At 51.5% G+C, this 25,073-nt stretch overlaps 1 protein-coding gene across 1 annotated transcript in view; it reads left to right on the top strand.

Moving 5' to 3' along the window:
* Window positions 1–25,073, top strand: part of scrib (scribble planar cell polarity protein) — a 353,260-nt gene that overhangs the window by 196,988 nt on the left and 131,199 nt on the right. The window contains 6 exon segments of the mRNA XM_072254338.1: window positions 1,174–1,251; window positions 3,875–4,186; window positions 5,017–5,097; window positions 11,402–11,641; window positions 12,353–12,463; window positions 14,509–14,685. Of these exon segments, the coding sequence (XP_072110439.1) occupies window positions 1,174–1,251; window positions 3,875–4,186; window positions 5,017–5,097; window positions 11,402–11,641; window positions 12,353–12,463; window positions 14,509–14,685 (999 nt within the window).

Raw genomic sequence — 25,073 nt, 5'->3', positions numbered from 1 at the left:
CCCTCCTCCCATCTGTCTCCCCGTCTCCCTGTCCCCTCCTCCCATCCGTATCCCCGTCTCCCTGTCCCCTCCTCCCATCTGTATCCCCGTCTCCCTGTCCCCACCCCTCCCATATGTATCCCCATCTCCCTGTCCCCTCCTCCCATTTGTATCCCTGTCTCCCTTTCCCCTCTTCCCATCTGTATCCCCATCTCCCTGTCCCCTCCTCCCATCTGCATCCCCATTCTCCTATCCCCTCCTCCATCTGTATCCCCATCTTCATGCCCCCTCCTCCCATCTGTATCCCCATCTCCCGTCCCCTTCTCCCATCTGTCTCCCTCTCCCCTCCTCCCATCTGTATCCCCATCTCCCGTCCCCTCCTCCCATCTGTATCCCCGTCTCCGTGTTCCCCTCTCCTCCCATCTGTATCCCCGTCTCCCTGTCCCCTTCTCCCATCTGTATCCCCGTCTCCCTGTCCCCTCCTCCCATCTGTCTCCCTGTCTCCCTTTCCCCTCCCCTCCCATCTGTATCCCCGTCTCCCTGTCCCCTCCTCCCATCTGTCTCCCTGTCCCCCTCCTCCCATCTCTGTATTCCCGTCTCCCTATCCCTTCCTCCCATCTGTATCCCCGTCTCCCTGTTCCCCTCCCCTCCCATCTGTATCCTCGCCTCCCTGTCCCCTCCTCCCATCTGTATCCCCGTCTCCCTGTCCCCTCCTCCCATCTGTATCCGTCTCCCTGTCCCCTCCTCCCATCTGTATCCCTGTCCCCCTCCTCCCATCTCTGTATCTCCACACCCCAGTCCCTTTTGGCTCTCCCCATCTGAGCAGTTCCTCCACTTCCTTTCGCCTAGCCACTCCATCTTGCCCTCTCTCCCTCTGCTCCTCCTCTCCCTTCTTATTTTCCCATTTTCCTTCTATCCTCTCAATCTTCCCCTTTCCCCTTCTTCCTGTCTGATCCTTTCCCTTTCTCCTTCTCCGCTCTGTATTCCCCCTCCTGTTTACAGCTGTCCTCACAGCTGTCTACTGTGGGTGCGGTAATGTGGTGCGACGACACTATGTCCGCTGTGTGGGTGGGTGTCTGTACGATGGGCATCTGCGTTATGCCCCTGTGAGACGGGTTGGGCTCCCGGTCAGTGTCGAGGAACTGGCTTCATTCTCCGCTGGAGAAACTCTGATCACTCGTTTGTGTCTTGCAGGGAATCTTCATCTCCCGGGTGTCAGAGGAGGGTCCGGCAGCTCAGGCTGGGGTCCGAGTTGGAGATAAGCTGCTGGAGGTAAGTGTAATCCGATGCCGGATCGGTCCTGCAGGCTCCCCACTCGCGTTGGGAGGGATGTGAGCACAGGAACTGAGCCTTCCGCCCCACGGTTCTGTGTTGGGTTTTAAATTAGGTATCAAATGTCCAACAAAACCAATTTCTTGGACCTATATGGTGTCTACATGCCTCCATTCTCTGCACATCCATGTGACTCCAAAACAGCTCGACTGTGTCTGCGTCCACTGCCACTTTGTCAGCACATTCTAGGCACCCACCACTCACTCACCATAAACACAAAAGATTCTGCAGATGTTGGAGATATTGAGCAACACAATATGTTGGAGGAACTCAGCAAGCCAGGCAGCATCCATGGAGACGTTTTGGGCCGAGTTCCTTTGAACTAACTGCTCTCAGCTTCCTATCCCTGCATGTCTCCTGCTATTGGAGATTTTAACTCTGTTAATAATATACTGCATCCCCACTCTTAGGTCTGCCTCCCTGCAGTTTCATTGCCTTCAATCAGGTCTTCCGTCAACCTCTGCCGCTCCGGAGAAAAACTTATAACTGGTGGCATCTGATCCCGTCTAAACGGAAAGGCAGTGCTCTGGTAATACGGTGTCAGGGTGGTGCTGTACGTTCACCAAAGCAAGAGTGGGGTCCGACAATCTCGATGCTGACAACAGCAACCCCGTGAAGTCTCAGGCTGCCAGTTGAAGTGGGCAAATAAACCTCTCCTGGTTATCACCCACCGCATCTGGTGAACAGGAGCTGCTCCACACTAGCCACCATTTGGAAGCAGTGAGGGCACAGGATGTACCAGGGTGGGGAGTTTTAGGGCACAGGATGTACCAGGGTGGGGAGTTTGATGTCCATCACCAGGTGCTTTGGGATCACCACTGAACGAGCAGGCTGGGTACATTCATAGTTCAAAGTAAAATTTACCATCGGAGTGTTTACATCTCACCGCATGCAACCCTGAGATTCCTTTTCTGCCATCATACTTGGCAAGTCCATGGAATAGTAACTGTAATTTACTAGAATGTTGCCTGGGTTTCAGCACCTAAGTTACAGAGAAAGGTTGAACAAGTTGGGTCTTTATTCTTTGGAGCATAGAAGGTTGAGGGGGGACTTGATAGAGGTATTTAAAATTATGAGAGGGATTGATAGAGTTGACGTGGATAGGCTTTTTCCATTGAGAGTGGGGGAGATTCAAACAAGAGGCCATGAGTTGAGAGTTAAAGGGCAAAAGTTCAGGGGTAACACGAGGGGGAACTTCTTTACTCAGAGAGTGGAAGCTGTGTGGAACCAGCTTCCAGTAGAAGTGGTAGAAGCAGGTTCGATTTTGTCATTAAAAAAAAATTGGATAGGTATATGGACAGGAAAGGAATGGAGTGTTATGGGCTGAGTGCAGGTCGGTGGGACTAGGTCAGAGTAAGCGTTCGGCATGGACTAGAAGGGCCGAGATGGCCTGTTTCCATGCTGTAATTGTTATATGGTTATTTGGTAAACAGGATCAATGAACAACAAACTGCAAATGCAAATATAAATAAACAACAATAAATAATGAGCATAAAACAAGAAGAGAAAATTTCCTTAAGGTGAAACCATCATTTGCAGGAACACCAGAAGTAGAATGAATGTAGTTATTCCCCTCTTTTCAAGAGCCCGATGGTTGAGGAGTAGTAACTGTTCTTGAACCTGGAGGTGTGAGTCCTGAGGCTCCTGTACCTTCTACCTGATGGTAGCAGTGAGAAAAGAGCCTGGCCTGGGTGGTGAGGATCTCTGATGGATGCTGCTTTTCTACAACAACATTTTATGAAGGACACCGCTCCTGGACTGGGTCTGTGGCAGCTCGGGAGTTGACCATCACTTATAGTAAGACAATTAGACATAGGAGCAGATTTATAATCCCTTTCAAATCCTTCTGCCCGTAACCTTTGAAGCCCTGATTAATCAAGAACCCGTCAACCTCCGCTGTAAATACACCCACTGACCAACAGGAGTGATGAAGGCCAGTGTAACAAAAGTCTTTTTCACCACCTTGTCTACTATGACTGCACTTTCAGGAAACCATGTACTTATATTTGTAGTTCCCTCTGTTGTAGCTCTGCCATTCACTGTGAACATCCCACCCTCTTTTGTCTCTCCAAAATGCAAACCCTTGCACAAATGCCAATCACATTTCCTCTGCCGTTGCCTGGCTCACATATCCAGCTGATCAAGATCCCTCTGAAAATGCATCTTCATTGCCAACAACATCACTTCATTTAGAGTCATCTGCAAATGCACGAACCCAGCACTTGTACATCCTCATGGGTGATGCAGGTGACAAACAACAGTAGACCCAGTAAGGACCCTTGGGGCACTCCACTAGTACAGGGCGGCAGTCCAAGAGGCAATCTCCCACCTTTCTACCATCATGTAATTAGCCATCTGACCCTGGATCCCGTGTGATCCAACCTTCCATCGCAGCTCAGCAGGTTGAATCCACTTGCCACTTCCCCAGTGACCAGAATCCCCCTGTGAAGCACCTATGCTAAGTGTTCATTCCGTCCTCGGGTGAGTGGTGAGGTGTTGGGGAGCGCGGGCGGGTGCCGGTGTCCTGGTCTTGATACCACTGAATGTGTGCCGTCCTGGGCAGGTGAACGGCGTATGCCTGCAGGACGCAGAGCACCACCAGGCCGTGGAGGCGCTGCGGAGCGCGGGGGGCCTGGTGACCATGACTGTCCTGCGGGAGCGGATGGTAGAGCCAGAGAACGCAATCACTGTCACGCCGCTACGGCCCGAGGATGACTACGCTCCCCGGGAGCGGCGGGGAGCGCGCAGATGGGCAGAGGAGACGGCCGGCGGCCTGTGTGAGCGGTTCTCCACGTGCCTGGTCCGGGATGAGCGCGGCCTGGGTTTCAGCATTGCCGGCGGCAAGGGCTCGACTCCCTACAAAGCAGGAGAGACGGTCAGTCCTTACCCCTGCCTTCACACCAGTGCGAGGCTGAGGTGGCAGACACTGTGTGATCTGTGTGTGTGGTTGTGGCGACGTGCGCGTTAGTGTGTGTGTAACTGGCGTTTGTGTGAGACGCTCTCTGTAAGACAAGGGCTGTACTCCCTACAAAACAGGAGAGACGGTCAATCCCTGCCCCTGCTTTCACACCAGTGCGAGGCTGAGGTGGCAGACACTGTGTGATCCGTGTGTGTGGTTGTGGCGACGTGCACGTTTTAGTGTGTGTGACAGTCCTGACGAAGGGTTCTGGTCCGAAACGTCGACTCATCGTTTCCACGGATGCCGCTGCCCGACCTGCTGAGTTCCTCCAGCGTGTTGTGAGTGTTAGTGTGTGTGTGACTGGTGTTTGTGTTAGACACTCTCTGTGTATAGGGGTGTGTGTGTCAGTAAGACAAGGGCTGTGCGTGGGCCGGTACATATGCAGGCGGTACATGTAACGTGAGTAGAGCCTGTAACCTGGGCTGTATGTATAAAACGTGTGTGTGTGTGTGTGTGTGTGTGAGATGTTGTAAAGCAAGATACGTGTGTATGTGCGTAGAGGGTGTGTGTGTAAGAGTGTATACTTGACAAATGTGTGTGTGTGATGTGGTCTTTCTGTGTAAGTGTGCGTGTATGTAGTAATGTCGATGCATGTTTAAGATAGACAATATGTGTTTGTGTGTAGCTTGGTGTGTGTGAAACACAGACAGCATGTGTAACATAGGCAGTGTTTTTAATGCGGCGTGAGGAGGATGTCGTGTGTGTAACACAAACGGTGTGTGTAATGTGGATGGTATGTGTTCCAGGCGATCTTTATCTCACGATTGGCAGAAGGGGGCTGTGCTCACAGAGATGGGATCCTGCGTGTCGGTGACCGGGTGATCTCAGTAAGTGATCATGCTGATGTCCAGAGGCTCCCAATGCCCCCCCTCCACCCCACTGCACCCCCACGTACATCCCCAACACCCCCACCCCACCATTCCCAACCCCTCCCCAGCCCTGCTGTCTCCACCCACCAGCTGACAAACTAGGCTGGAGAACAACTTTCTCCAAGCTCCCTTCAGAGGATCAAGAGGAAGCTGTAAACTTTTCTTAATGCTTCTTATGGTAGGGAAGTGTGTGTTGGTGCAGTGTACAGGAGACAGAACAGTGTACGGGATACGTGTGATGGGACAGTGCACGGGAGGGGTAACATGACAGTGTGGAAGGTGTGATGGGACGGTGTGTGAGAGGCATATGACAGGACAGTGTTCGGGTGTGTGATGGGATGCTGTGGGTGTGTGTGACAGGACAGTGCAGAAGGTTTTATGACGGGATGGTGGAGGGGTATGTGTGACAGTAGTGCGGGGAGGTGTGTGTGATGGGGCAGTGTAGGGGATATGTGTGATGGGGTATTGCAGAGGGGCAGTGTATGGGGTAAATGCGTGTGACGGAACAGTGTAGGTATGTGAGATGGGATGGCGTAGGTATGTGAGACGGGACGGCGTAGGTATGTGAGATGGGACGGCGTAGGTATGTGAGACGGGTCGGCGTAGGTGCGTGAGACGGGATGGCGTAGGTGCGTGAGACGGGACGGCGTAGGTGCGTGAGACGGGACGGCGTAGGTATGTGAGACGGGTCGGCGTAGGTCTGTGAGACGGGTCGGCGTAGGTCTGTGAGACGGGACGGTGTAGGTGCGTGAGACAGGACGGTGTAGGTCTGTGAGACGGGTCGGCGTAGGTCTGTGAGACGGGTCGGCGTAGGTGCGTGTGACGGGACGCCGTAGGTGCGTGTGACGGGACGCCGTAGGTGCGTGTGACGGGACAGCGTAGGTGTGCTGGATGAGGTTGTCGTGCTCCCTGCCTGTCTGGTGCTGCTCTGATATCCGGTGATGATCCCTTTTGTCTGAAAGCTCTCTCCGTTTCTGAGTAACGACTACATACTTTCCATTTCAGCCATGCCCCGTGTGTTTGCTAGTTAGTTCTGTGCACAGTGATGGACCCAATCCCTTCCTTGCCCCTCACCTGCATGTAACTGAGTGCCTGAAATCTCTGTGGTGGTGGGTTTCTGAAGTGAATACGCTGCCCTGGTTAACAGCATGGGTTACCAGGTCAACGACTGCTTGTAAGCCCTGTTACCGTGTGGTCAGTGGTGGCTTCTGTCTGTTCTCTGCCACTGCCTTCTGTCACCCTCTCATGAGCCCTCGTCTGCTGGGTACTAACTTTCCCGGGCCGTCAGTGGTTCCGGTTCGTACACGCAGGTCCCTGGGGTCTGCTACAGCCTGTGTGGATGCACCAGCCCATTGTCCCCTGTGGATGTCCTCTCCCCTCGGGGTCAACTGTGTGGGGTGGGGTCTCTGTGGATATCCTCTCCTCTTGGGATCAGCTGTGTGGAGTGGGGTGGGAGGCCTCTGTGGATATCCTCACCCTCGGGGTCAGCTGTGTGGGGGGGGATCTCTGTGGATATCCTCTCCCCTCGGGGTCAGCAGTGTGGGGAGGGGTCTCTGTGGATATCCTCTCCTCTCGGGGTCAGCTGTGTGGGGTGGGGTCTCTGTGGATATCCTCTCCCCTCGGGATCAGCTGTGTGGGGTGGGGTGGGAGGTCTCTGTGGATATCCTCTCCCCTTGGGGTCAGCAGTATGGGGAGGGGTCTCTGTAGATATCCTCTCCCCTCGGGGTCAGCAGTGTGGGGAGGGGCCTCTGTAGATATCCTCTCCCCTCGGGGTCAGCAGTGTGGGGAGGGGTCTCTGTAGATATCCTCTCCCCTCGGGGTCAGCAGTGTGGGGAGGGGTCTCTGTGGATATCCTCTCCCCTTGGGGTCAACAGAGTGGGATGGGGTGGGGTGGGAGATCTCTGTGGATATCCTCACCCTCGGGGTCAGCTGTGTGGGGTGGGGTCTCTGTGGATATCGTCTCTTCTCGGGGTCAGCTGTGTGGGAGGGGGTCTCTGTGGATATCCTCTCCCCTTGGGGTCAGCAGAGTGGGAGGGGGATCCCAGTGGACGTGTCCTGCCTGTCTGTATGGTTGGTAATCACTGCTATTGTTTCTGCCTGTGCTCTCTGTCCTGGCAATACATTCCAGGCACCGACCACTCCGTTTCTAAAGCGATATTCCATGAGGTGGGAGCAGAATTAGACCATTTGGCCCATTGAACCTGCTCCCTATTTCCATCATGGCTGATTTATGACCCCCACCAACTCCATCCTCCTGCCTCCTCCTCGTAATCTTTGACGTCATTACAAATCCAGAACCTAGCAACTCCGCTTTAAGTAGACGCAGTGACTTAGTTTCTGCAACAGTCTGTACTTGTCCTCATATCTTCTATAAACTTTTCAACTTTACCCCTCTCTATTTAAGGTGATCTCGGGAAGAAGACTCTCTCACTTTCTCTACGCCTCTCGTAATTATATAATTCTCTGCCAGCTCTCCCATCAGACTTTGCTGCGACAGACACATCACAGGATAGTCTGACCTCCCCTTGTGAGGGGAGAGGAGTGGGCTGCTCTGTGGGAAGGGTCTGAGTGGTGGGAGGTCGACTGCTGTGGGAAGGGTCTATGCTGTGGGAGGGTTCTCACCTGTGGGAGGGGTCTATGCTGTGGGAGGGGTCTATGCTGTGGGAGGGGTCTGACCTGTGGGAGGGGTCTATGCTGTGGGAGGGGTCTGACCTGTGGGAAGGGTGTGACCTGTGGGAGGGGTCTGTGCTGTGGGAGAGGTCTATGCTGTGGGAGGGGTGTGACCTGTGGGAGGGGTCTGTGCTGTGGGAGAGGTCTATGCTGTGGGAGGGGTGTGACCTGTGGAAAGGGTGTGACCTGTGGGAGGGGTCTATGCTGTGGGAGGGGTCTGACCTGTGGGAGGGGTCTGTGCTGTGGAGTGATTGTGCAGTGAGTCAGGTCTGTGCTGATGGAGGAGTCTGCACTTAGGGAAGGGTGTGTGTTGAGGGAGGGGAGTGCTCCATGAGGGAAGTTTGCTCTGTGGGGCAGTTCTGAGCTGTGGGAGGGGACCACCCTGTGAGACAGGTCTGCCGATGGAGGAGTCTGGGTTTGCTGAGCGAGACGGTTCTGTGAAATGGAAGTGGACTGCACTGCGGGAGGGTTCGGCTGTGAGGCAGGTCTGCCTTGTGGGTGGGAACTGCACTGTGAGGGGTGACTGCTGTGGGACGGGTCTGCAATCAGAAGGAGCTTTGGGTGGGTGTTAGTGCTGCTGTTTGAGGGAAGGATTTGCACTGTGGGAGGGGACTGTGGTGTAGGTAGGGTCATGCGTTGTCTGAGTGGTCTGTGCAGTGGGAAGGGTCACTGCTGTGGGGAGGGTCTGCACTTTGGTGAGGTCTGAGCTGGGGAGAGGACTGTGTTCGGGAGGTGCTTTGGGTGGGGATGTGTGCTGTGAGAGGGGTCTGTGCTGGTTCTGCGCAGTGCGGGGGCCTACACTGTGTGAGGTGTCTGCACCTGGGAGAGGACTGCGTAGTGGGTGGGTTCTACACTGTGGGAAAGGACATGCACTGTGTAGGTGGTCTGCGTTCAGGGGAGCTGCGCTGTGGGAGGGCTCTGCACTATGGGAGCTGTCTGCACTGTGTGAGGGGTCTGTGCTTGGGAGGAGCTTTGGGTGAGTATGTGTGCTTTGCAAGTTGCCAACACTGTGGGATGGGAGCAGTTTGTGCTGTGGGAGGGGCCTGCACTCTGAGGCTGGCCTGCACAGTGTATAGTGCCTGCCCTATGGGACAGGAATACGTTGTTGACGGGTTCTGTCTTGTGAGAGGTGACCGTACTGTGGGCCGGATCTGTTCTGGGAAGGGTCTCATTGTGGGCTGGATCTGTTCTGGGAAGTGTCTGGTTGTGGGTCGGATCTGTTCTGGGACAGATCTCGTTGTGGGTTGAATCTGTTCTGGGAAGGGGTCACATTGTGAGCTGGATCTGTTCTGGGAAGGGTCTCGTTGTGGGCCGGATCTGTTCTGGGAAGGGTCTCGTTGTGGGCCGGATCTGTTCTGGGAAGGGTCTCACTGTGGGCTGGATCTATTCTGGGAAGGGTCTCACTGTAGTCTGGATCTGTTCTGGGACGGGTCTCATTGTGGGCCAGATCTGTTCTGGGAAGTGTCTGGTTGTGGGCCGGATCTGTTCTGGGAAGGGTCTCATGTAGTCTGGATCTGTTCTGGGACGTGTCTGGTTGTGGGCCGGATCTGTTCTGAGAAGAGTCTCGTTATGGGCTGGATCTGTTCTGGGAAGGGTCTTGTTGTGGGCCGGATCTGTTCTGGGAAGGGTCTCCTTGTGGGCCGGATCTGTTCTGGGAAATGTCTCGTTGTGGGCCGGATCTGTTCTGGGAAGGGTCTCGTTGTGGGCCGGATCTGTTCTGGGAAGGGTCTCGTTGTGGGCCAGATCTGTTCTGGGAAGGGTCTCACTGTGGGCCAAATCTGTTCTGGGAAGGGTCTGTGCTGTGAGCCGGATCTGTTCTGGGAAGTGTCTGGTTGTGGGCCGGATCTGTTCTGGGAAGGGTCTCGTTGTGGGCCGGATCTGTTCTGGGAAGGGTCTCGTTGTGGGCTGGATCTGTTCTGGGAAGGGTCTCGTTGTGGGCCAGATCTGTTCTGGGAAGGGTCTGTGCTGTGAGCCGGATCTGTTCCTGGAAGGGTCTGTGCTGTGAGCCGGATCTGTTCTGGGAAGGGTCTCGTTGTGGGCCGGATCTGTTCTGGGAAGTGTCTGGTTGTGGGTCGGATCTGTTCTGGGAATGATCTTGTGAGCCGGATCTGTTCTGGGAAGTGTCTGGTTTTGGGTCGGATCTGTTCTGGGACGGGTCTCGTTGTGGGTTGGATCTGTTCTGGGAAGGGTCTCATTGTGGGCTGATCTGTTCTGGGAAGGGTCTCGTTGTGGGCCAGATCTGTTCTGGGAAGGGTGTGCTGTGAGCCGGATCTGTTCTGGGAAGTGTCTGGTTGTGGGCCGGATCTGTTCTGGGAAGGGTCTCGTTGTGGGCCGGATCTGTTCTGGGAAGGGTCTCGTTGTGGGTTGGATCTGTTCTGGGAAGGGTCTCGTTGTGGGCCGGATCTGTTCTGGGAAGGGTCTGTGCGTGAGCCGGATCTGTTCCTGGAAGGGTCTGTGCTGTGAGCCGGATCTGTTCTGGGAAGGGTCTCGTTGTGGGCCGGATCTGTTCTGGGAAGTGTCTGGTTGTGGGTCGGATCTGTTCTGGGAATGATCTTGTGAGCCGGATCTGTTCTGGGAAGTGTCTGGTTTTGGGTCGGATCTGTTCTGGGACGGGTCTCGTTGTGGGTTGGATCTGTTCTGGGAAGGGTCTCATTGTGGGCTGATCTGTTCTGGGAAGGGTCTCGTTGTGGGCCAGATCTGTTCTGGGAAGTGTCTGGTTGTGGGTCGGATCTGTTCTGGGAATGATCTTGTTGTGAGCCGGATCTGTTCTGGGAAGTGTCTGGTTTTGGGTCGGATCCGTTCTGGGACGGGTCTCGTTGTGGGTTGGATCTGTTCTGGGAAGGGTCTCGTTGTGGGCCGGATCTGTTCTGGGAAGGGTCTCACTGTGGGTTGGATCTGTTCTGGGAAGTGTCTGGTTGTTGGTCGGATCTGTTCTGGGAAGGGTCTCACTGTGGGCTGGATCTGTTCTGGGAAGCATCTCACTGTGGGCCGGATCTGTTCTGGGATATGTCTGTGTCGTGGGCTGAATCTGCGATGTGGGAGGATTCTGCGCTGTGGGAGAGGCCTGTTCTGTGGGTAGGGTCTGGAAGAGTGTGTACTATTGTGGGGAGGTAGTTCTGTGCTGTGGGAGGGATATCGTACCCAGCCGAACATTGATGGGATGTTTGGGTGGGGATTGTACTGCGGGAGGGATATCGTATCTGACTGGACACTGATGGGGCGTTTGGGTGGGGACTGTGCTGTTGGAGGGATATCGTACCCAGCCGAACACTGATGGGACGTTTGGGTTGGGACTGTGCTGTGGGAGGGATATTGTACTTAGCCGGACACTGATGGGACGTTTGGGTGGGGATTTTGCTGTGGGAGGGATATTGTACCTAGCCGGACACTGATGGGACGTTTGGGTGGGGATTTTGCTGTGGGAGGGATATCGTATCTGGACGGACACTGACGGGATGTTTGGGTGGGGACTGTGCTGTGGGAGGGATATTGTACCCAGCCGAACACTGATGGGACGTTTGGGTGGGGATTTTGCTGTGGGAGGGATATCGTACCCAGCCGGACACTGACAGGACGTTTGGGGTGTTTACAGATCAATGGGGTAGAGATGGCAGAAGCCAGGCATGACCACGCGGTAGCTCTCCTTACTGGCACGGCACCCACCATCAGCCTGGTTGTTGAGCGCGAGGTGACAGGGAACGGGCAACCGGCCAACGGCTCCCCCACCCCACACGTCGCCCGACCTCAGTCACCCCCACCTACGGATACCTACACCCCGGGCAACAGCCCCCCACATAACCACCGCAGTACTGAAGACCTCTACCCTGTGCAGGTGAGAGCCATGTCTGCCTGTGGGGAGGGTAATGATGGGGTGGAGAGAGGGAACTTTTCATGTGCATAATCTTAGAAATGAAAGAGTTAACATATGGGGATTGTTTGGTGGCTCTGGGTCTGTACTCGCTGAAGTTTCATGGGGATATGGGGACTGTTTGAATGCTCTTGGTCTGTACTCGCTGGAGTTTAGAAGAATGAGGGGGAGCTTATTAAAACCTATTGAATATTGAGAGGCGGAAACAGAGTGGATGTGGAGAGGAGGTTGTGGGAGTTTAGGACCGCAAGACACAGCCGCAGACCTCCCTGCTCCTGTACAAAGACATCCTTAAGAACAAATGAATAGGAGCTTGTTTAGGTAGAGGGTGGTGAATCTGTCGAATTGATTGTCATGGACGGCTGTGTTACGGGATGACGGGATGGTTGGATTGGGAGCAGTGCACGGGGGCTGGGGCTTGGGCTGGAGGAGGCGTGTGACTAACACATTCCCCCCCCCCCCCACACGGTGTGTCAGAACGGTCGGTTCGGGGACTGTGTGTTGGCTGAGAGGGTTGGAAGAAGTTGTTGGTGACACCTCGCCTTCCCCCCTCCAGCAGGGGAGGGAGGGCTGGACGATGGCAGGTGTGAGATACCTTGCCCTCGGCCCCAGGGTGACTGCCTTTGGGCCGACCCTGCCATTCCCCGATCATCACAGCCCTGTGTCTGCCTGCAGGAGGTCACGCTGCTGAAGACAGGGGGCCCCCTGGGCCTCAGTATTGTCGGGGGAAGCGACCACGCCAGTCATCCCTTCGGCATCCAGGAACCCGGAGTCTTCATCTCCAAGGTAACAGCTTGCATCCCGATACCCATCGGCGAGTGGGATCAGTGTGGGGACTGGTACAGGGCAGCAGGGAGAGAGTGGGACAGTGGGATTAGTGTGGGGATTGATACAGGACTGTGGGGAGAGAGTGGGACAGTGGGATTAGTGTGGGACTGACACAGGACTGAGGGGAGAGAGTGGGACAGTGGGATTAGTGTGGGGACTAATACCGGACTGTGGGGAGAGAGTGGGACAGTGGGATTAGTGTGGGGACTGATACCGGACTGTGAGGAGAGAGTGGGACAGTGGGATTAGTGTGGGGACTGATACCGGACTGTGGGGAGAGAGTGGGACAGTGAGATTAGTATGGAACTGATGAAGGGCTGTGGAGAGAGAGTGGGGCAGTGGGATTAGTATGGAACTGATGAAGGGCTGTGGGGAGAGAGTGGGACAGTGGGATTAGTGTGGAACTGATGAAGGGCTGTGGGGCGAGAGTGGGACAGTAGGATTAGTGTGGGGACTGATACCGGACTGTGGGGAGAGAGTGGGACAGTGGGATTAGTGTGGGGACTGATACCGGACTGTGGGGAGAGAGTGGGACAGTGGTATTAGTTTGGGGACTGATACCGGACTGTGGGGAGAGGGTGGGACAGTGGGATTAGTATGGAACTGATGAAGGGCTGTGGGGAGAGAGTGGGGCAGTGGGATTAGTATGGAACTGATGAAGGGCTGTGGGGAGAGAGTGGGACAGTGGGATTAGTGTGGGGACTGATACAGGACTGTGGGGAGAGAGTGGGACAGTGGGATTAGTGTGGGGACTGATACAGGACTGCGGAGAGTGGGGCAGTGGGATTAGTGTGGGGACTGATACAGGACTGTGGGGAGAGAGTGGGTCAGTGGGATTAGTGTGGGGACTGCCACAGGACTGTGGGGAGAGAGTGGGACAGTGGGATTAGTGTGGGGACTGACACAGGACTGTGGGGAGAGAGTGGGACAGTGGGATTAGTGTGGAGACTGATACAGGACTGTGAGGAGAGAGTGGGACAGTGGGATTAGTGTGGGACTGACACAGGACTGTGGGGAGAGAGTGGGACAGTGGGATTAGTGTGGGGACTGATACCGGACTGTGGGGAGAGAGTGGGATAGTGGGGTTAGTGTGGGGACTGATACAGGACTGTGGGGAGAGAGTGGGACAGTGGGATTAGTGTGGGGACTGATACAGGACTGTGGGGAGAGAGTGGGACAGTGGGATTAGTGTGGGACTGACACAGGACTGTGGGGAGAGAGTGGGACAGTGGGATTAGTGTGGGGACTGATACAGGACTGTGGGGAGAGAGTGGGACAGTGGGATTAGTGTGGGGATTGATACAGGACTGTGGGGAGAGTGGGACAGTGGGATTAGTGTGGGGACTGACACAGTGCTGTGGGGAGAGAGTGGGACAGTGGGATTAGTGTGGGGACTGATACAGGACTGTGAGGAGAGGGTGGGACAGTGGGATTAGTGTCGGGACTGACACAGGACTGTGGGGAGAGAGTGGGGCAGTGGGATTAGTGTGGGGACTGACACAGGATCGTGGGGAGAGAGTGGGACAGTGGGATTAGTGTGGGGACTGATACAGGATTGTGGGGAGAGAGGAGACAGTAGGATTAGTGTGGGACTGATACAGGACTGTGGGGAGAGAGTGGGGCAGTAAGATTAGTGAAGGGATTGATTCAGGGCTGTGGGACGTGCTGGCTGGTGTGATGAGTTCAGGGTAGGCTGAAGTGTTAGTGTCGGTACTGCTTTGCTTCTGTGTAAGTTTGGTTTGTTCACCTGGGTTCCAGGTAGTTATTTCCCTAACTCGCCCGTACTCCGACCTAATTTATGTTCAAGTTTACACTCAGTCTGATCTTCCCCTCCTGGTCTCCCACCTTACACAGTCTGTCTGACTGTCCCCTCTCTGTGTCCCACCCTACACAGTCTGACTCCCCCTCCTTGTCTCCCCTGTGTCGTTGTCTCCTGTTCCGTCATGACCGTTGTGTTTTTTGTTTCCTGACCACTGTCTGTCTGACTTTTGCTCGGGTTACAGGTAGTCCCGGATGGACTGGCTGCCCGGGTTGGGCTGCAAGTCGGAGACCGGATCCTGGAGGTGAATGGTATTGACCTGCGCCACGCTACACACCAGGAGGCCGTGATGGCCCTTCTCTCCCACCAGCAACAGATCCGGCTCCTCGTCCGCCGGGATCCCCCGCCTCCGGGGATGCAGGTGGGCGTCGCTCAGACAGAGTGTGTTGGCAGACGTGTGTGAGCTGGATTGGTTTCCGAGTATTTGGACAGGAAAAGGAGAGGACGATGGAGAGGGCAGGGGCATTAACACAGTCTGTTCCCATATTTTATCTGACTTCTTGCCGTCAGGCAGCAGGTACCATAGCAGACGAACCAAAACTGTCTAGGTTGGTAACAGCGTTTCCTGCCAGTCTGTGAGACGTCTTCACACCTTGCTGCTACTCGGCACATAGATATACCCTGTCTGATCCCCCAATCTCACGTTACACTCTCATCTTGTGCTTGTCACTTATTATCTTTCATCGCTGCTGTTTCTCATATTTATTCGAAGCAGGAGAGTCGGAGCGGGAGTGCGGAGGAAGACATTTTTGAATTTTTTGGTTTTTTTTTCCATCGGCGTTTAGAGAGGCGGGACTGTGCAGGCGTGTGACGTCAGGCAGTGCAGCGCGGAAGATTTAAAAGGAACAGAGCCTCATACAGCGGGCAGCGTAGTTTGTGGGCTGCGGAGTGAGCCGGGAGCAGAGTGAAGGCTTAAGGGCTTCGGCTCAACGGGCTTAGGCGGAAACGGGCGAGGCGAGGAAGGTTTGGTATGCATTTTTTGTTGTTATTTGAGGAGAGGGGCAGTATGAGTGTGAGGGCAGTTTGTTGTTCTCGGTGCCGGATGTGGGAGGCCCTGGAGTCTCCAAGCCTCCCGGACGTCTACATCTGCGCCAGGTGCGCCGAGATGCAGCTCCTAAGGGACCGCGTTACGGAACTGGAGCTGCAGCTCGATGACCTTCGTCTGGTCAGGGAGAGTGAGGAGTTGATAGAGAGGAGTTACAGGCAGGTGGTCACACCGGGGCCACGGGAGGCAGACCAGTGGGTCACGGTTAGGAGGGGGAAGGGGAAGAGTCAGGTAATAGAGAGTACCCTGGTGGCTGTGCCCCTTGACAATAAATACTCCTGTTTGAGTACCGTTGGGGGGGACAACTTACCTGGGGGAAGCGACAGTGGCCGTGCCTCCGGCACAGAGTCCGGCCCTGTAGCTCAGAAGGGTAGGGAAAGGCAGAGGAGGGCAGTTGGTTGGGGGGTGGATTAAAGAGGCTAGGTGTGAGGAGGTTAGTTCACAACAGGGGGATGGGAACCAGTGCAGAGAAACAGAGGGGTGTAAAGTGAGGGTAGAAACAAAAAGTACTATGGAGAAAAGTAAAAGTGGCAGGCCGACAAATCCAGGGCAAACATTAAAAAGGGCCACTTTTCAGCATAATTGTATAAGGGCTAAGAGAGTTGTAAAAGAGTGCCTGAAGGCTTTGTGTGTCAATGCAAGGAGCATTCGTAATAAGGTGGATGAATTGAAAGTGCAGATTGTTATTAATGCTTATGATATAGTTGGGATCACAGAGACATGGCTCCAGGGTGACCAGGGATGGGAGCTCAACGTTCAGGGATATTCAATATTCAGGAGGGATAGACATGAAGGAAGGGGAGGTGGGGTGGCGTTGCTGGTTAAAGAAGAGATTAACGCAATAGAAAGGAAGGACATAAGCCGGGAAGATGTGGAATCGATATGGGTAGAGCTGCGTAACACTAAGGGGCAGAAGACGCTGGTGGGAGTTGTGTACAGGCCACCTAACAGTAGTAGTGAGGTCGGAGATGGTATTAAACAGGAAATTAGAAATGTGTGCAATAAAGGAACAGCAGTTATAATGGGTGACTTCAATCTACATGTAGATTGGGTGAACCAAATTGGTAAAGGTGCTGAGGAAGAGGATTTCTTGGAAAGTATGCGGGATGGTTTTCTGAACCAACATGTCGAGGAACCAACTAGAGAGCAGGCTATTCTGGACTGGGTTTTGAGCAATGAGGAAGGGTTAATTAGCAATCTTGTCGTGAGAGGCCCCTTGGGTAAGAGTGACCATAATATGGTGGAATTCTTCATTAAGATGGAGAGTGACATAGTTAATTCAGAAACAAAGGTTCTGAACTTAAAGAGGGGTAACTTTGAAGGTATGAGACGTGAATCAGCGAAGATAGACTGGCAAATGACACTTAAAGGATTGACGGTGAATATGCAATGGCAAGCATTTAAAGGTTGCATGGATGAACTACAACAATTGTTCATCCCAGTTTGGCAAAAGAATAAATCAAGGAAGGTAGTGCACCTGTGGCTGACAAGAGAAATTAGGGATAGTATCAATTCCAAAGAAGAAGCATACAAATTAGCCAGAGAAAGTGGATCACCTGAGGACTGGGAGAAATTCAGAGTTCAGCAGAGGAGGACAAAGGGCTTAATTAGAAAGGGGAAAAAAGATTATGAGAGAAAACTGGCAGGCAACATAAAAACGGACTGTAAAAGCTTTTATAGATATGTAAAAAGGAAAAGACTGGTAAAAACAAATGTAGGTCCCCTGCAGACAGAAACAGGTGAATTGATTATGGGGAGCAAGGACATGGCAGACCAATTGAATAATTACTTTGGTTCTGTCTTCACTAAGGAGGACATAAATAATCTTCCAGAAATAGTAGGGGACAGAGGGTGCAGTGAGATGGAGGAACTGAGCGAAATACATGTTAGTAGGGAAGTGGTGTTAGGTAAGTTGAAGGGATTGAAGGCAGATAAATCCCCAGGGCCAGATGGTCTGCATCCCAGGGTGCTTAAGGAAGTAGCCCAAGAAATAGTGGATGCATTAGTGATAATTTTTCAAAACTCGTTAGATTCTGGACTAGTTCCTGAGGATTGGAGGGTGGCTAATGTAACTCCACTTTTTAAAAAAGGAGGGAGAGAGAAACCGGGGAATTATAGACCGGTTAGCCTAATGTCGGTGGTGGGGAAACTGCTGGAGTCAGTTATCAAGGATGTGATAACAGCACATTTGGAAAGCGGTGAAATGATCGGACAAAGTCAGCATGGATTTGTGAAAGGAGAATCATGTTTAACGAATCTCATAGAATTTTTTGAGGATGTAACTAGTAGAGTGGATAGGGGAGAACCAGTGGATGTGGTATATTTGGATTTTCAGAAGGCTTTTGACAAGGTCCCACACAGGAGATTAGTGTGCAAACTTAAAGCACACAGTATTGGGGGTAAGGTATTGGTGTGGGTGGAGAGTTGGTTAGCAGACAGGAAGCAAAGAGTGGGAATAAACGGGACCTTTTCAGAATGGCAGGCGGTGACTAGTGGGGTACCGCAAGGCTCAGTGCTGGGACCCCAGTTGTTTACAATATATATTAATGACTTGGATGAGGGAATTAAATGTAGCATCTCCACGTTTGCGGATGACACGAAGCTGGGTGGCAGTGTTAGCTGTGAGGAGGATGCTAAGAGGATGCAGGGTGACTTGGATAGGTTGGGTGAGTGGGCAAATTCATGGCAGATGCAATTTAATGTGGATAAATGTGAAGTTATCCACTTTGGTGGCAAATATAGGAAAACAGATTATTATCTGAATGGTGGCCGATTAGGAAAAGGGGAGGTGCAACGAGACCTGGGTGTCATTATACACCAGTCATTGAAAGTGGGCATGCAGGTACAGCAGGCGGTGAAAAAGGCGAATGGTATGCTGGCACTTATAGCGAGAGGATTCGAGTACAGGAGCAGGGAGGTATTACTGCAGTTGTACAAGGGCTTGGTGAGACCACACCTGGAGTATTGTGTGCAGTTTTGGTCCCCTAATCTGAGGAAAGACATCCTTGCCATAGAGGGAGTACAAAGAAGGTTCACCAGATTGATTCCTGGGATGGCAGGACTTTCATATGAAGAAAGACTGGATGAACTGGGCTTGTACTCGTTGGAACTTAGAAGATTGAGGGGGGATCTGATTGAAACGTATGAAATCCGAAAGGGATTGGACAGGCTAGATGCAGGAAGATTGTTCCCGATGTTGGGGAAGTCCAGAACGAGGGGTCACAGTTTGAGGATAAAGGGGAAGCCTTTTAGGACCGAGATTAGGAAAAACTTCTTCACACAGAGAGTGGTGAATCTGTGGAATTCTCTGCCACAGGAAACAGTTGAGGCCAGTTCATTGGCTATATTTAAGAGGGAGTTAGATATGGCCCTTGTGGCTACGGGGATCAGGGGGTATGGAGGGAAGGCTGGGGCGGGGTTCTGAGTTGGATGATCAGCCATGATCATAATAAATGGCGGTGCAGGCTCGAAGGGCCGAATGGCCTACTCCTGCACCTATTTTCTATGTTTCTGTGACTGCTATTTTCATTAAATAGCACTATTAATATTATATTGTCTTGCGTAAATAAACACCTTGCTGTTTATACCGACCTGCCAGTCTTCAGGCATGCCGCTGAGGGACTTGTGCTCGTAGGAATTTGTGACTGAATGTGCTGGATCGTGACTGTATCTGCCGTGAGGAACAATATTTAGTTGGATACATGTGTATGGTTGAATGACAATAAGCTTGAACTTGACCAACTCTGATAATGGGGCAGGAGAAAGGAGAGGAGAAAGAGGTGATCTTTACATCCTTCCTGGCCAGAGGCGTGGAGTGTAGCAAATGTACCTTTGTTCGGTAGGAGGAATTGGGACAATCCTAGGAATCATGGACCAGTGAGGCTTACTTCAATGGTGGAAAATCGCTGCAGGATTTCCGAGCAATTTGAGGATGTTACCACACACATTGATGAAGGTAGAGCAGTGGATGTGCTGTTTATGGGTTTTACCTTGGTATTTCATAAGGTTCCCCATGGTAGACTTATTCAGAAAGTCCATAGGCATGGTATCTTGGGAAAGTTGCCTGTGCAGATTCTGATGTGCTTTGCCAACAGAAGGCAGAGAGTGGGTCCTGATGGAGCGTATTCTGCCTGAAGGTCAGTGACCAGTGATTGTCGGCAGGGATCTGGTGTGGACTTGTGCTCCATGTTTTAGGCCAATGAAGTGTCCTGATGAAGGGTCTCGGCCTTAAACATTGACTGTTGACTCTTTTCAATAGATGCTGTCTGGCCTGCTGGTTCCTCTAGCATTTTGTGACAGAATTAGTAAGTTTGCAGATGACATGAAGGTTGGTGGTGGTAGTGTTGTTACCATGGGACACTGACAAGTTACAGAGCTGGGCTGAGAAGTGGCAGATGTGTTCAATCCAGAAAAGTGTTAAGTTTTGGAAGGCTGAACTTGAAGGCGGAGTACAAGGTTAAAGTCAGGATTTATAGTCGTGTGCAGGAACAGAGGAACCTAGAATCGATTTCCATAGATCTTGCAAATTCACCACACAAGTTGATAGGGTTGTTGAGAAGGCATGTAGTGTGTTGGCCTTCATTAGTCAGGGAATTGAGTTCAACAGCCATGAGATAATGTTAGAAACACAGAAACATAGAAAATAGGTGCAGGAGTAGGCCATTCGGCCCTTCGAGCCTGCACCGCCATTCAGTATGATCATGGCTGATCATCCAACTCAGAACCCTATACCTGCCTTCTCTCCATACCCCCGATCCCTTTAGCACAAGGGCCATATCTAACTCCCTCTTAAATACAGCCAATGAACCGGCCTCAACTGTTTCCTGTGGCAGAGAATTCCACAGATTCACCACTCTCTGTGTGAAGAAGTTTTTCCTAATCTCGGTCCTAAAAGGCTTCCCCTTTATCTTCAAACTGTGACCCCTTGTTCTGAACTTCCCCAACATCGGGAACAATCTTCCTACATCTAGCCCGTCCAATCCCTTTAGAATTTTATACATTTCAGTCAGATCCCCCCTCAATCTTCTATATTCCAGAGAGTATAAAGCCTAGTCGATCCAGTCTTTCATCATATGAAAATCCTGCCATCCCAGGAATCAATCTGGTGAACCTTCTTTGTACTTCCTCTATGGTAAGGATGTCTTTCCTCAGATTAGGGGACCAAAACTGCACACAATACTCCAGGTGTGGTCTCACCAAGGCCTTGTACAACTGCATAGTACCACCCTGCTCCTGTACTCGAATCCTCTTGCTATGATTGCCAGCATATCATTCGCCTTGTTCACCGCCTGCTGTACCTGCATGCCCACTTTCAATGACTGGTGTACAATGACACCCAGGTCTCGTTGTACCTCCCCTTTTCCTAATCGGCCACCATTCAGATAATAATCTGTTTTCCTGTTCTTGCCACCAAAGTGGATAACCTCACATTTATCCACATTAAATTGCATCTGCTATGAATTTGCCCACTCACCTAACCTATCCAAGTCACTCTGCATCCTCTTAGCATCCTCCTCACAGCTAACACTGCCGCCCAGCTTCGTGTCATCCACAGACTTGGAGATGCTGCATTTAATTTCCTCGTCTAAGTCATTAATATATATTGTAAACAACTGGGGTCCCAGCACTGAGCCTTGTGGGACCCCACCTGTCACTGCCTGCCATTCTGAAAAGGTCCCGTTTATTCCCGTTCTTTGCTTCCTGTCTGCCAACCAATTCTCTATCCGCATCAATACCATACCCACAATACCGTGTGCTTTAAGTTTGCACACTAATCTCCTGTGTGGGACCTTGTCAGAAGCCTTTTGAAAATCCAAATATACCAGATCCACTGGTTCTCCCCTATCCACTCTACTAGTTACATCCTCAAAAAATTCTGAGATTCGTCAGACATGATTTTCCTTTCACAAATCCATGCTGACTTTGTCTGATGATTTCACCGCTTTCCAAATGTGCTGTTATCACATCTTTGATAACTGACTCTAGCATTTTCCCCACCACCGATGTCAGGCTTACCGGTCTATAATTCCCTGGTTTCTCTCTCCCTCCATTTTTAAAAAGCAGGGTTACATTAGCCACCCTCCAATCCTCAGGAACTAATCCAGAATCTGAAGAGTTTTGAAAAATTATCATTAATGCATCCACTATTTCTTGGGCTATTTCCTTAAGCACTCTGGGATGCAGACCATCTGGCCCTGGGGATTTATCTGCCTTTAATCCCTTCAATTTACCTAACACCACTTCCTTACTAACATGTATACTAACATTGAGTTAGATATGGCCCTTGTGGCTATAGGGGTCAGGGAGTGTGGGGGGAAGGCTGGGGCGGGGTTCTGAGTTGGATGATCAGCCATGATCATAATAAATGGCGGTGCAGGCTCGAAGGGCCGAATGGCCTACTCCTGCACCTATTTTCTATGTTTCTATGTATTTCCCTCAGTTCCTCCATCTCACTAGACCCTCGGTTCCCTACTGTTTCCGGAAGATTATTTATGTCCTACTTAGCGAAGACAGAACCAAAGTAGTTATTCAATTGGTCTGCCATGCCCTTGTTCCCCATGATCAATTCCACTGTTTCTGACTGTAAGGGACCTACATTTGTCTTAACCAATCTTTTTCTTTTCACATATCTATAAAAGTTTTTACAGTCAGTGTTTATGTTCCCTGCCAGCTTTCTCTCATAATCTTTTTTCCCTTTTGTAATTAAGCCCTTTGTCCTCCTCTGCTAGGCTCTGAATTTCTCCCAGTCCTCAAGTGAGCCACTTTTTCTGGCTAATTTGTATGTTTCTTCTTTGGAATTGATACTATCCCTAATTTCCCTTGTCAGCCACGGGTGCACTACCTTCCCTGGTTTATTCTTTTGCCAAACTGGGATGAACAATTGTTGTCGTTCATCCATGCGATCTTTAAATGCTTCCCATTGCAAATCCTCCGTCAACCCTTTAAGTATCATTTGCCAGTCTATCTTAGCTAGTTCACGTCTCATACCTTCAAAGTTACCCTTCTTCAAGTTCAGAACCTTTGTTACTGAATTAACTATATCACTCTCCATCTTAATGAAGAATTCCACCATATTATGGTCACTCTTACCCAAGGGGCCTCGCACGACAAGATTGCTAACTAACCCTTCCTCAGTGCTCAATACCCAGTCTAAAATGGCCTGCTCACTAGATGGTTCCTCGACATGTTGGTTCAGAAAACTATCCCGCATACATTCCAAGAAATCCTCTTCCTCAGCACCCTTTCCAATTTGGTTCACCCAATCTATATGTAGATTGAAGTCACCCATTATAACTGCTGTTCTTTTATTGCATGCATTTCTAATTTCCTGTTTAATGCCATCCCCAACCTCACTGCTACTGTCAGGTGGCCTGTACACAACTCCCACCAGCGTTTTCTGCCCCTTAGTGTTATGCAGCTCTACCCATATCGATTCCACATCCTCCCAGCTAATGTCCTTCCTTTCTATTGCGTTAATCTCCTCTCTAACCAGCAATGCTACCCCACCTCCTTTTCTTTCATGTCTATCCCTCCTGAATATTGAATATCCCTGAATGTTGATCTCCCATCCTTGGTCACCCTGGAGCCATGTCTCTGTGATCCCAACCATATCATATTCGTTAATAACAATCTGCACTTTTAATTCATCCACCTTGTTACGAATGCTCTTTGCATTGACACACAAAGCCTTCAGGCTCGCTTTTACAACACTCTTAGCCCTTATACAATAATGTTGAAAACTGTCCCTTTTTGATTTTTGCCCTGGATTTGTCGACCTGCCACTTTTACTTTTCACCTTACTACTTTTTGCTTCTACCCTCATTTTACACCCCTCTGTCTCTCTGCACTTGTTCTCATCCCCCTGCCACATTAGTTTAAATCCTCCTGAACAACAGTAGCAAATGCTCCCCCTAGAACATTGGTTCCAGTCAGCCCAGGTGCAGACAGTCCTGTTTGTACCCATCCCACCTCCTCCAGAACTGGTTCCAATGCCCCAGAAATTTGAATCCCTCCCCCTTGCACCATTTTTCAATCCACGTATTCATCTGAAATATCCTCCTATTTCTACTCTGACTAGCACATGGCACTGGTAGTAATCCGGAGATTATTACCTTTGTGGTCCTACTTTTTAGTTTATCTCCTAACTCCCTAAATTCACCTTGTAGGACCTCATCCCATATCTTACCTATATCGTTGGTACCTATGTGCACCACGACCACTGGCTGTTCACCCTCCCACTCCAGAACGTCCTGCAGCCGCTCAGAGACATCCTTGACCCTTGCAGCAGGGAGGCAACATACCCTCCTGGACTCTCGTTTGCGGCTGTAGAAGTGCCTATCTATTCCCCTTACAATCAATCCCCTATCACTATAGCTCTCCCACTCCTTTTCCTTCCCTCCTGTGCTGCAGAGCCACCCACGGTGCCATGAACTCGGCTGCTGCTGCCTTCCCCTGATGAGACATCTCCCCCAACAGTATCCAAAACAGTATATCTGTTTAGGAGGAAGATGACCTCAGGGGACTCCTGCACTAACTGCCTACTGCTACACGGTTTAGTGGTCACCCATTCCCTTTCTGCCTGTGTAGCCTTTACCTGCGGTGTGGCCAACTCACTGAACGTGCTATTCACGACTTTCTCAGCATCGCAGATGCTCCAGTATGAATCCAATCGCAGCTCCAGCCACTCAATGAGGTCTGCCAGAAGCTGCAGCTGGACACATTTCCTGCACACATAGTCGTCAGGGACACTGGAAGTATCCCTGATTTCCCACATGCTGCAGGAGGAACAAACCACGGGGCTGATCTCAGCTGTCATGACCCACCCAATACGCTACAGCCTCGCCGCCTTCCTTGCTTCAGATAAAATACCGCTGCAGACCGTTCTCCTTTTAAAGGAACTTACCCGGCCTTCCCTCACTTGGAGTGAAGCTCGTCCTCAGCCTCTGCTCGCCGAAGCCTCTCGAGACAAAGCCTTCCTACTCTGTCTCCCTCTACTCCCTCGCCCGCTCCGCCAAACTGCTCTCTTTTAAATACTCCTGCTGCCCCACGGACCGACTTACACGATTTCACCTGGATAAATCACCAGTTAGTGCACACTTGGAGTATGGCATTCACTTCTCATCAGCTTTTATAGGAAGGATGTGCAAGCTTTTGAGAGGATGTATGGAGATTTAAGAGAACGTTACCCGGAATAGAGAACATATTTTATGAGTTGAGTGAGCTTGGGCTTTTCTCTTTGGGGTGAAGGAGGTTGGTAGGAGACTGGGTAGAGGTGTAGTCTGGAGAAACTGTTCTGCATGCCATCTGTACAGAAGCGAAGAGCAGTGACAGAACACAGAATGGAATTTATCAGTTACAGAGGAAGAACAGTGCAGCTAGACAATATGGTGGAAAAGAACTGTTCAAGAATCTGATAACAGGGCAATAGAAACTGTCCTTGAGCCTAGTGGGACGTGCTTTCAGTCTTTTGTATCTTCTGCTCAGTGGAAGAGGGCAGAAGAGTGAAAGTTCGGGGTGACTGGGGTCTCTGATTATGCTGGCTGCTTTAATGAGGCAGCGAGAACTCTCAGGAAAGCAGCATCCATCATCAGGGACACCCACCACCACATCATGCTCTCTTCTCGCTGCTGCCATTAGGAAGAAGGTACAAGAGCCTCAGGACCCCATCACCAGATCCAGGAACAGTTATTATCCCCTCAGCCATC

This window comes from Mobula birostris, chromosome 3, assembly GCF_030028105.1.
Source record: "Mobula birostris isolate sMobBir1 chromosome 3, sMobBir1.hap1, whole genome shotgun sequence".
In the NCBI taxonomy this organism is placed as follows: domain Eukaryota; kingdom Metazoa; phylum Chordata; class Chondrichthyes; order Myliobatiformes; family Myliobatidae; genus Mobula; species Mobula birostris.
This window is presented reverse-complemented; position numbering and strand designations above follow the sequence as displayed.